Raw genomic sequence first — 13,019 nt, 5'->3', positions numbered from 1 at the left:
TTCTTCATTTGAGTAATTTAAATGTGTGTTGTACTTCTTGCTCCTTGAAAGTTTTTTAGTTTTTAATGTCTATATTGTCAAAATTAATATTTTTAGACTTTTAAATTGATCATGTTTTTGATGCAGTCTTGTGCTTTTTGTACAATAAGACTTTTCCCATCTATATTCTTTCAGTTTACAATCTCACTACAAATATAGTGTGGTTTAAAAAATTAACATTGGCTAAAAAAGTTCCCAATGCTTTTTTGCTATCTTTATTTTGTATACTTTAGTTACTTGATGTCTAACTCTCATCCTCCTAATTAGATTGTAGGGGAGCCTATCAGGATGAGGGACTCCCTCAGGGACAAGGGACTATGCCTTGTGTTTTTGGTGTGTCATCAATGTATCTTCTATAGCCTTGGCATTTTATTTAATTTATTATCTCTATGAGTTAGGATTCAGCAATTACTGTAGAAAGGGACTTAATTCAGAGAGTTGGTAGTTATAAAATCATTAGAAGTCTTTAGAATTTAAGCAGTAGTGGAAAACTGACCCCAGCTGTAATCAGAAAGCTGGGAATCAGGAGGCTGTCATGCAGTTGCTCCTTCCAGATCCAGCCCGACTGAAGAAGAGGCTTAATTATTTGCTCCATAGTGAAGCCACATTTAGAATAGTTGTGATGATGTAAATGTGCAGTACTCTGCTTCTGGACGCATAAAACTAGTGCCTGGATGCTGGGACCACATAGAACAGAAGGGTATTTATTAAGTGCATTCTTGTCAGCAGAAACAGTAGCCAGAGCCTCTGCCTGAGTTACACCTTCCCAGTTTCACATGTGGGCATTTGATTAAAGAATTTAAATCACATTCAGAACTCCAGAAGCAAGAGACTTTGGGCAGTATAGCTTAATTTCTAGCTTTCCAGCTTCTAGAGGAAGGTAGGATAGTATGGATGTTGGCTCTGAATCTTTCATATTCATTACAGCCGTGTAAGATAGAAAATGGTCATATAGAGAAGAAACAATGGAAACTGGCTGAGAATTTTTTCTTTTAGATAAATTTATGTAAACAATTTATTTTTTCTTTTAATTTCAGCACTTGCTAGAAGTGAATTCTTTAAAACATCTGACAAGATTGACCCTACAGGACCGGATTACCAAGTCTCTTCTTCATTTGCACAAGAAGAAGAAACCTCCCAGCATCAGTGCCCAGTTTCAGGTTACTTCCTATTTTACTTATATCAAATAAGAATCATTGAAAGGGTAAAGTGATGTGCAAAATATGTGAATGGGATATGATTTGTGTGACTGAAAGCCGTATTTTCCTGGTCATTTTGGAAAGGAATACTAGATACGAATAAAAGGTCACATGCCTTTTTCATCCATATATCTCTGGAGAGTTGTCTTCAGTGTGAGGAGAATGGGAGCAGAAAATTGACATTATAAATAAAAGATGCCTTTTAACTCTTGTTACCCAGATATGGTCACTGTTAGCATTATATATACTTTTTTCTACTTAAACATCATGGCTGGCTCAGTGCCTGTAGCTCAAGTGGCTAAGGTGCCAGCCACATACACCAGAGCTGGCGGGTTCAAATCCAGCCTGGGCCTGACAAACAGCAATGACAACTACAGCCAAAAAAATGGCTGGGCATTGTGGCAGGCATCTTTCATCCTAGCTACTTTGGAGGCTGAGGTAAGAGAATTGCTTAGGCCCAGGAGTTGGAGGTTGCTGTGAGCTGCGATGCCATGGCACTCTACTACCCAGGGCGACAGCTTGAGGCTCTGTCTCAAAAAACAAAACAATAAATAAAAATAAAAAGTAAACCTCATGGTACTGCTAATTGTTAACTAAATGAGATTTTCCCTGTGTGTTTATTTAAGCCTTGTCTACGAGAAATTCAATTCCTTTTTTGGCTTTGGGGAATAAACATGATAATGATAAATTAACCAATTTATTTTCAGAATAACTTCTCAAATTTCTATTTATCTCTTCCCTTTTTCTCAAATCATCTCTCTCTAATGTTCTGTTCATTTGATAGATAACTTATGGATATAAGCAAAATATCTAGATAAGAAGGCTTTGCATAATTTTACCCTATCTCATGCTTATATCATAGAAGCATGTTCACTGTTAAATAAAAATTTTCTTATTTATGTCATCTGTACTTGTATATGTTAACACTTTCTAATTCTCCTTTTACAACCAGGATTTCTGAGCATAAATTATCTATTAACTTGTCATTGTATATGACCTTATGAGCACAGTCTTTCAAATTGTGGGCTAGAAATGTCATTTGAGATATTTCTCATCATAGGCCTACATTAAAATTTGAATCTGTTACGGCTATTTGGTCATATGTTTTCTCTTTCAAAAAGAAAAGAAAGAAAAAGAAAGCAAGATTGAAAAACCAAATAATTCATTATGTGTTAATAAGCTTAAAGCAAAGAGAACTGAGTGAATTTAATTTTTTTTTTTTCTTTGAGACAGAATCTCACTGAGTCACCCTGGGATTGAATGCCCTGGCGTTATAGCTCACAGCAACCTCAAACTCTTGGGCTCAAGTGGTCCTCTTGCCTCAGTCTCCCAAGTACCTGGGACTACAGGCACCTGGCTATTTTTAGAGATGGAGGTCTTGCTCTTGCTCAGGCTAGTCTCTTAACTCCTGAATTTAAGAGTTCAATCCACCTGCCCTGGCTTCCAGACTGCTGGGATTATAGGTGTGAGCCACTGCACCGGCCTCAAAATATTCTTTTTTTTTTTGGCCGGGGCTGGGTTTGAACCCACCACCTCCAGCATATGGGACCGGCACCCTACTCCTTGAGCCACAGGCGCCGCCCTCTCAAAATATTCTTAATAAATAATTTTGTGAGATAATGGCATTTGATTGTGAAGTTAAAAGAATGAGAGATACAGTTTTGCCACCTCTGTGTGTACCTTGGTGCTATCCTTACTAAATTCTAGAGTCTGGTTCTCTTCAGTTTGTGAATTAGAAATGCAAAGATGAGTGGATTCTGGGGGAAAATTTTGAGTTATGCACATTGCTGTGTAAAACAGGATCAAAGCTTATTAATATAAAACATAAGTATAAGTCATAAGCAGACTTAATATAGTTGTTTATTAATATATTTTCCCCTGATTAGCAAATCTGTATGGAAAGCAAAATTCTGATCTAAAGGCAAGTTAATGAACTGGATATCTGAAAAGGGGGCATTAATCTCATGGTTATGAAAGGCAGAATCATTAAGCTTTTAAGTGTCTTTTGTTTTGTTTCCTTGGATCTTTTACAGGCACTATGTATACTGAAATCATTTTTTAATCTGAAGAGTATCTATATGGCTACTTCAATACAAACTTAGTTATAATTACAGTTCTATTATTTCCATTAAAATGCCCCCAAATTCAGGAATTTCAGCTCTTTCAATTTATATTTACACATTATTTTTAATTTTTGCAAATTCATTTTAGTGAATGAATTGTTAAATTATTACAGAAATAATATAACTTTTTATTATTTAGAAAACGTAAATGAGCTAAAACAAAAATCATCTGCCATCCATTGATAAATACGTTTTTCAGGCCTCTTACCAAATATATACACATATATGTCGTTTAGTTTACACATGTGAGTTAACTAAATTTTCTTCCCGGCATTCTAGGAGATATATATTTATTGTTCTTATTGTATAGGTGAAGAAACTGAGTAACAGGAGAGAAAATTCCAAGTGTTAGAGATGAATGGCACCTAGGTGCCTTTGAAGGACTGTTTTCATGAAAATGAAGTCATAGAACTCCAAAAGGGTTAGCTGATATAGGACCTGCTCTTCTGCTGTAAACAACCAAAACACAGGACAAAAGATAGGAGTCAATGTTTTCAGGTATTAGTCAATAAATACTGCAGGATGTAATCTCTGGGAAAAGGGAAATAAATGAGAAAAGCCCTAGATTAATGCCTAAAGGTACTTTGCTACAGCTCAGGAACAGGACTCCGCGCCATATCCTAGAGTCTCTGTGTGACTACTGGTCTGGTCATATGTGGGTTAAAACTCCTGAGACTGGGGAAAGAAACACCAGCAGAATCCTGCAGGTCTCAAAGTCCTAGTACTATACAGGACTAACTTTGTTTCTACCAGCTGAAGTGGAATGACCTGTTGGTACAGGAGTGTTAGGTAGAGTCCTCAGAAAAACGTTGCTTTAATAATGGGACTGGTCTTCACAAACCTTAAAAGCAATCATACTGATTATATTGAAAGAATATTAATCCTACAAAACTGAACTACATGTCAGCCAAAATCTGCCATTCTTAAAGAAATATAACAAAGTTTCATAATGTAGAACATAATGGCTAGTCTGCAATCAGAAATTACTAGTCATGCAAAGAGTCAGGAAAAGAATAATCCATAACAAGGGGGGAAAGCAATTTTTAAAATAGTTATTATTAATCTTTTAAATATGCCAAGGATATAACAGAAACACAAATATGATGAGAAAAGAAGTAGAAGCTTTTTTTTTTTTTCCTGAAAGGTAGTGACAATGTCTCTGGATACGTCGTCCTGTAAGAGAGAGTTGTCATATCCTTTCTTGGCTTCCACTTCCCATTGCAACCAATAAAGGCCATCTGTACTCTTAAAGATATGAAAGACTCACATGAAACCTTAGAGATTAAAAATGTAATATTTGACCATAAAAATGGGAGTAGGGCACCAGTAGGGAACCAGAGATGGCAGGTTCAAACCCAGCCCTGGCCAAAAACTGCAAAAAAAAAAAAAAAAACAACAACCCAAAAAACAAAAAACCAGATTAACATCTATTAGTTCAGAATTAGTAAATTTGAAGTCATATCTACTTTAAAATAAAGTTCCGAGGAGAAAATAATGAATAAAACATGAAAATAGCATCAGTAAGTTGTGGTACGATTTCAAATGGTCTTACATAGGTATAATCAGAATCTCAGGGAGAAAAGAGAGGAGGGTGTAGAAAAATATTTGAAGAAATAATGATCAGGGCGGTGCCTGTGGCTCAAAGGAATAGGGTATCAGTCCCCGCCCCGGCCAAAAACTACAAAAAAAAAAAAAAAAAAGAAAGAAAGAAATAACGATCAAGCTGTGTTCTTATTTGATGAAAAAATGAGTGTAGAGATCAAAGACTCTCAGTAAACCTTAATCAGAACAAACAAAAACACACGAAGCTACATCTATCAAATTGCTAACGCTATTAAAAAGAAAACATCTTAAACATAGCCAGAGAGAGAAAAGAGACATTGTGTGTAATTAAGATTATCAAAAACTATAAAAGCCAGAATAGAGCAGAGAGATATCAGAAAGGAAAAAAAATCACTCTACAATACTATTGGTGAATATATCTTTCAAAAATGAAGGTTAGAGACCTTTTTCAGGCAAAAAAAGCTGAGAGAATTCATTACCAGTAATCTACAGTACCAAAAATTGTAAACATGGAAGAAAAATTATGGGAAAAACACATGGAAGTTTGGATCTATACAACAATGGAATAGTGCCAGAATGACAGAAATGTAGCGAAATTAAAAATACTTTGTATCTTCTTTTAATTTCTTAAAAAAAATTGTTATAGAAAACAAAACTAGTGGTATATTATGAAGTAGAAATATATGACAAAAATATCAAGGAAGAAGGGAGGAGCTGAGTAAAGGGAAAACTTTACTGCTGTAAAGTTTTTATACTATACAGATATGACATAACATTATTTGAAGATAGACTGTGAGAAATTAAAAGTCCATATCCTATAATAATCCTTAATAGAAAGAAGAGCTATAACTAATAAGGTAATAGCAGAACTAAACTGAAGTCATAAAATCTACTCTGCCCCCCACCACAAAAAGGACAGGAAAAACAAGGTAAATAGCCACATCGTAAACTATAGATATATTTTCTGTATTATTTCAATGTTTTGGTAAATTCTCACCCTCATATTCTGAATCATTCACCCCCTCCTTTAAATTTTCCCTTTTAGGAGTTTGTCTTCTGTAAGCAAGTATTAGTTTATAATGAGTCAATCCCTTTGGCTACCTTAAGTTATGAGTAGGATAACTTGATCATGAAGTTCCTTTATAATGAGTCAATCCCTTTGGCTACCTTAAATTATGAGTGGGATAACTTGATCATGAAGCAAGGAATTGTGCAGTGTTCATGTGTGACCACTTCATAGGCACCATATCTCTACTTGGTTCCTTAAAAGGAGTTTTCTGGCTTTCTCTTGATTCAGTAGTTATGCACATGTGGCTGTTACATCTGCTGAAACCTGCTGGTAAAATTGCTACCTATCTCCTGGCTTGACAGGTATACTCAGCTGCCCAGGAGTCCACAGGTTGATGGGAAAAATAGCCACCATTATGTCATTAGTCAACATACTCCTTTACTTGAAATGGTGGAAACTGAATTTTTCTTGTCCCTGGCCTAAGCATCTTCCTAACTTTGAGAATAAGGAATATATAGGATATGTTAAGTAAAAATCTTAATTCTGTATGAAAAGGGCCATTGATTTGGGGAAAATAATGTGCTTTTAGTTCTACTTCTAGAACTAAGAACTTAGTCATTACTCACATTACACCAAACTGATACTTGTTTGAACATATGTCTATGTATTAAGTTTTCTATGTTACTTATGCCTTTTATAATTGGAAGAAAAACTGTCTAAAAAATGATAATTCTTGGCCAGATATAGTGGCTCATGCCTATAATCTTAGCGCTTTGAGAGGCTGAGGCACGATGATAGCTTGAGGCTAAGAGTTCAGGTGAGTTTGACAATATAGTGAGACTCCTATCTCTACAAAAAGTTAAAAAAAATTTACCTGGCCATGGTAGCATTTACCTGTAGTCCCAGCTACTAATAGGCTGAGGCAGAAGGGTTGCTTGAGCTCAGGAGTTTGAAGGTGCAGCAAGCTATTCTCATACCATTGCACTCTACTCCAGAGCAATACTGTGTCTCTAAAAAAAATTTTAGATGATTTGTTTATAACAGCAGGAAGCAAATTGGTAATCATCTGGGGCTGCGGGTAGAAGTAGTTATTGATTGCTAACAGGCAGGGGAGCTTTTTGGGGTGATAAAAGTTCTAATGCTGAATTATGGCGATGTTTCTGTGTTAAAACTAAAATTCTTTGGTTCATCAACTACAATGAGCATGTAGATTTTACTTCAATAAAATTATTTAAAACATTAAGTCACCATTAAGAGAATAAAAAGAGCAACCCACAGGATTCAAGAATATACTTTCAGATGTATTCAGAATACATTCTGAAAAAAGATTTGTATATGGCTTATATGAAGAACTACAAATCAGCTTTTAAGAAGACATTGTTATAGATAATGGGCAAAAGTCTTGAATAGACTACACAAGATGATGTCCAAAAGGCTAATAATTCAAAAACCTCTTTAACATTATGATTCATCAGGGAAATGCAAATTAATACCACAAGGCAACATATTACACAGTTGCCAACATGGCTGAAGTAAAACAGACTGGTATTGGTGAGGCTGTGGAGCAGCTAGAACTCTCATATACTCCTGTTGAAATATAAATTGATAGAAGCACTTTGGAAAACAGTTGAAGGATAAGTATAAGAATGTTTATAGCAATGTTATTCATAATAAACTGGAACAACCAAATACCCATCTCTAAATGGATATTTTACTGGTAGGTTAGTTATGTCACTGGTATATAGCACTGAAAATGTACAAAGTACACTTGTACGCAACAAATACAAAATCATATGTGGTATATTTTTCTACTTACATGAATTTTGATAGCAGGTAAAACTAATTTTCTCAGAAATGAGGATAACAATTACCCTTGGTTGGGGCGTGCAGATAAGGGCAAGTAGCTTATATATAGTGTCCTTGCTGATTTCAGTAGAATGGAGCACAAAGGGGCTTCTGAGGTTCTGATAATATATATTTTTTAATTGATTTGTGCTCTGGTTCAGAATGTGTTTCTTCTGTAAAAATTCATCAAACTTTATACTTCTGATTTAAGCATTATTATATATCTAGATACATATATTTATGTGTGTGTGTATATATAAACGAGTATATATATAAAATTGTATATATACATATATGTATAATTATATATACATACTTAATATACTTAATTGTATATATAAAATTGTTTATATATACATATATAATTATATATAAATTTGTGTGTGTGTGTGTATATATATATAAAACATATATATATAAACTTAATTTTGTGTGTATGACGAGGGTCTCATCATATTGTCCAGGCAAGACTTAAACTCCTGGTCTGTCTACCTGCCTTAACCTTCCAGGTAGCTGAGATTATAGGTGAGTGCAACCACACTAGGCCCTATGTATTACATATTATACAAGGAATATTTACAAGAAAAAAGAACACTTAAAAGTTAAAAAAAAAAACTTGCCTGTTGATGTAATATATCTGACAACAATAATGAGTAATGGTGGTCTATATAGTTGTAAGAGTTTTACATTTTACTTGAAGTTGTAAATTACATTGACTCCTTAATAAAGTATGACTAGTTAGGTTTGTATATTGTAATCCCTAGTGCATCCACTAAAACACAATACAGAGATAGCCAAAAAGCTAGTATGTAAATTAACATGGAATGCTAAACTTTATCAAAGAATGGGGAAGTGACCTCACCAAAGAAAGTATACAAATGGCAAATAAACATATGAAAATATGCTACACATCTTATGTCATTAGGGAATTGCAAATTAAAACAATTGTGAGGTATCCCAGGATAACTATTGCAATGGCAAAAATCCAAAGGATTGATAACATCAAATGCTGGTGAGAATATAGAGTAGTAGCAGGAACTGTCATTCACTAATGGTTAAAAAATGGTCCAGTCACTTTGGAAGACAGTTTGGCAGTTTCTTACACAACTAAATATGCTTTCCCCATATGGTCCAGCCATTGCACTTACTGGTGTTTGCCCAGATGTGTTGAAAACTTACATCTATAAAAACTTATACACAGAAGTTTATAGAAGCTTTATTCATAATTGCTAAAACCTGGACACAACCTAGATGTCCTTCAACAGGTGAACGGATGAATAAACTGGTACATCCAGACAATGGAATATTATTCAGCACTAAAAAGATTTATAAAGAGAGAGTTATAAAGAGAGTTATAAGCCATGGAAAGATAGGAACCTTAAGTGCATATTACTAAGTGAAAAAGCCAATCTGAAAAGGCTGTATACCATATGATTCCATGTATATGATGTTCTGGAAAAGAAAAAACTATGGAGATGGTAAAAAGATCAGTGGTTGCCAAGGGTTAGGGGAGGGAGAGGAGAGGGTTGAATAGGCAGAGCACAGAGGATTTTTGGATAGTGAAAGTAATCCGCATGATGCTGCAGTGGTGAATACATGCCTATCCATCTATCTAAACCCATAGAGTGTACAACATAGTGAGCCCTAATTATAGTATGGACTATTGTTAAGATTGTATCAAAATTGGTTCATCACTTGTGCTACATAACAAATGGACCAGCATACTAATGCAAGATGTTAGCTATAGGGGAGATATGGAGGGGCAGTAAACTGGTATATGTGAATGCACTTATGTTCTGCTCATTTTTCTGTGTGCCTTAAAGTGCTGTAAAAAAACAAAAGGTGGTTGGGATGGGGAGGAAGACAGGAGCAAAAGAGAGAGGACAGACAAATAATAAAATGATAGATCTAAATTCAACCATATTAACAATTACCAGTATAAGTACTCTAAAAGGAGTAGGGCCCTAGCCCCATATGCTGGAGGTGGAGGGTTCAAGCCCAGCCCCAGCCAAAAACTGCAAAAAAAAAAAGGATATATCGTTCAACTGGATATGTTGTCTACAAGAAACCCCCCTTTATTACAATAATATTAAATAATTAAAAAACAAAACCACGTAAACATTAACCAAAAGAAAGCTAGAGTGACTATTATAATGCCAAAGTATATTTCAGACCAGAGAAAATGACTAGAAATATTTCTTTTTTTATTTTTGGGGATTCATTAAGGGCACAAGAAACCGGGTGACCAGGGATATTTCACAATGACCAAAAGTGCAACTAAGAATACATAACAGTGTTAAGTATGTGTTTATCAGTAACAGATTTCCCATATACTTGCATCAAACATAATATTAAAAGAAAAAATGCATAAATCTATAATTATTCTTGGAGACTTTATCACACCTCTCAGTAATTGATAGGATAAGTAGACAATTAGGAGGAATATGGAAGGCTTACGCAGAACTATCCACCTGCTTAACCTAAGTGAAATTCATAGAACATCTTAGCCAACAAATGGAGAATGTATATTCATTTTAAGTGCTCATGTAACACTTGCCAGAATAGATCATAAACTAGTCTGTAAAACAAACCTTAACACATTTAAGAATTCTAAAATCATATGAAATGTTTTATTTGACCACCATGGAATTAAGCTAAAAAAATCAATCAAAGAAAGATAATAATCCCCAAATATTTGGAAAGTAAATAGACTTCTAAAATTATTTAGAATTATTTAGAATGTATTAACATTAAACAGTACAAGTCAAAGAGAAAGGAAATTTTTTAAATATTTTACATGCAGTGAAATATCAAAATTTATGCAGTGCAGCTAAAGAGGTGCTACAAGGTTAACTTATTAAGTGTTTTTTATTAGAAAAGAAGATAGGTCACTAATTTAAGCTTCTACCTGAATAAACTAGAAAAAAGAATATTTTAAACTGAAAATAAACAGAAGGAAATAGTGAAGGTAATAGCAGAATTCAGTGAAACAGAAAACAGAAAAATAGAGAAAAATTAATGAAACCAAAAAGCAGACTTGTTGAGCAGATTAGAAAATTAATAAACCTTTACCTAGACACTTCAAGAAAAAGAGAAGGCACAAATTGCTGATTATCAGCAACGAAAGAGGAGATATCATTGCATACATTATAGACATTATAAGCAGGAGAATACTACCTTAATGGATCCCCTACAGGATTATTTTTTTCTTTTTAATTTATTTTGTTTATAGAGACAGAGTTTTGCTGTCACCCAGGTTGGAATGCAATGGTGCAAGCATGACTGACTCCCTGTAGCCTCAAACTCTTGGGCTCAAGTGATCCTCCCACCCCTGCCTCCCAAGTAGCTGGGACTACAGGCATGTGCTACCGTGCCTGGCTAATTTTTAAATTTTTTTATAGAAACAGGGTCTCACTATGTTTCTCAGACTGGTCTTGACCTCCTGTCCTCAAGTAGTCCTCTTTGGCCTCCTAAAGTGCTGGAATTACAGGCCTGAACCACCGTACTCAGCTCCTACTAGATGATTATTTTAAAGTTGTTCTTGGATACGTGAGTTTGAATAAAAGTTATTTCATGAGATGTAAAGAAAGTGAAAAAATTATCACATAATTATTCTGAAAATTTTCTGCAGTATTTACTGTTGCTAAACTATCAGCTGTAAGATTATACTACCTTCCTTAGCTTTAGTATAATAATTATCCTTCATTTAATGAAAAAAGGAATATATACAATGTACTTTTTCAGAAACAAACTTCTTTCTATGTATGCCACTACTTTATTATATATTGCCAGCATTATCAGTTGTATTTATAAATCATATGTTGCCAGTTTTTATGGAGAATATGGTAACTATATTGCTTTGTATTGCAGGCATCATTAAACAAGCTGATGGAGACACTTGACCAAGCAGAACCATATTTTGTAAAATGCATTCGTTCTAATGCTGAAAAGGTAAAAATGTCTTGTAAATGGGAGCATGTAGTTCAGTCAGTTTACTTCAAATCAATCTTTAAATTATCTTATGGAGAGTAAGTGGAGGGGAAGGACCATGTGTAATTTTTAGACAAAAATAGTGTTTAATGAATATTTTTCATGTGTATTTTTCTAATTTCCACACTTAACTTACCTATAAGGTTATTTATCTGGGTTTGATTTAGCATCATCTAGAATTGGAGAAGCAATTATCTTGTGAAGTTTCATCAGAAAAATGAGTTTTCGTTTATGAAGCTTTGTTACCCTATGATTAAATTTTCTTGTTTGGGTGTAAGCTAGCTATATTTTGTTAAGAGTAACAAAATTGCTTAGCATTTTTCAACTTTAGAAATTCTTGTCTCTGTAACTTAGGGGAGGATACTGTGGGTATTCTTGGTTCAGTTCCCCTAAGTAGCTTTTCAAAATATAAGTGTAAATATTTGTCATAATAAGCATGACATATATAAACTATGTTCACCTAGGGAAAAATAGTTTCCAGCCTGAATAGCTAAAATATAGTAGGAATTATATTTAACTTTCTTGAGTTTTAGTAAACAGTCTGCATCTCTGCTATTTACGAACTTTGTAACCTTGAACAAGTTACTTGATTATTCTGTGGCTTAAAAATATCTCTGCTATTTACAAACTTTGTAACCTTGAACAAGTTACTTGATTGTTCTGTGGCTCAAAAATATTTTCATCTGGGTGGTGCCTGTGGCTCAGTGAGTAGGGCGCTAGCCCCGTATACTGAGGGTAGTGGGTTCAAACCTGGCCTCGGCCAAACTGCAACCAAAAAATAGCTGGGTGTTTTGGCGGGCGCCTGTAGTCCCAGCTGCTTGGGAGGCTGAGATAAGAGAATCGTGTAAGCCCAAAAGCTGGAGGTTGCTGTGAGCCGAGTGACGTCATGGCACTCTACCGAGGGTGGTAAAATGAGACTCTGTCTCTACAAGAAAAAAAAAACACACACAAAAAAAAACAAATTTTCATCTGTGTAGTAATACACTATAATTAAAGGACAGCTCTTATACTGATTTGTGAGTACATTTAAGTTAATTCCTATGAAGTGCTTACTAAATGTTAGCTATTCATTTATATTGATTAAGAGGGAAGCTGTTTGGTTTGCAGTTAAATAGCTGAGTTTCTGTTATTAATTGAGACCTTGCTATACAAAAAGTTCAATTAATAAATTATTTCAGGGCACAGTGTACTTAATAGCTTTATGTGAGTCTGACTCTATTGTCCCAGGGTGAATGCATGGTGTCAGCCTCC

The 13,019-nt window shown here is 34.5% G+C and overlaps 1 protein-coding gene across 7 annotated transcripts in view; it reads left to right on the top strand.

The window, feature by feature from the left end:
* The window catches only part of MYO9A (myosin IXA), a 257,885-nt gene that overhangs the window by 158,278 nt on the left and 86,588 nt on the right, over positions 1 to 13,019 (top strand). For all 7 annotated transcript variants that reach the window (XM_053594283.1, XM_053594282.1, XM_053594281.1 and 4 more), the window contains 2 exons: positions 1,077 to 1,199; positions 11,649 to 11,729. In XM_053594283.1, coding sequence (XP_053450258.1) covers positions 1,077 to 1,199; positions 11,649 to 11,729 — 204 coding nt within the window. The remainder of the gene's footprint in view (positions 1 to 1,076; positions 1,200 to 11,648; positions 11,730 to 13,019) is intronic.

Source organism: Nycticebus coucang, chromosome 6, assembly GCF_027406575.1.
Source record: "Nycticebus coucang isolate mNycCou1 chromosome 6, mNycCou1.pri, whole genome shotgun sequence".
Lineage (NCBI taxonomy): Eukaryota > Metazoa > Chordata > Mammalia > Primates > Lorisidae > Nycticebus > Nycticebus coucang.
The sequence above is the reverse complement of the archived record's forward strand: the minus strand, read 5'-3'. Positions and strand labels throughout refer to the sequence as shown.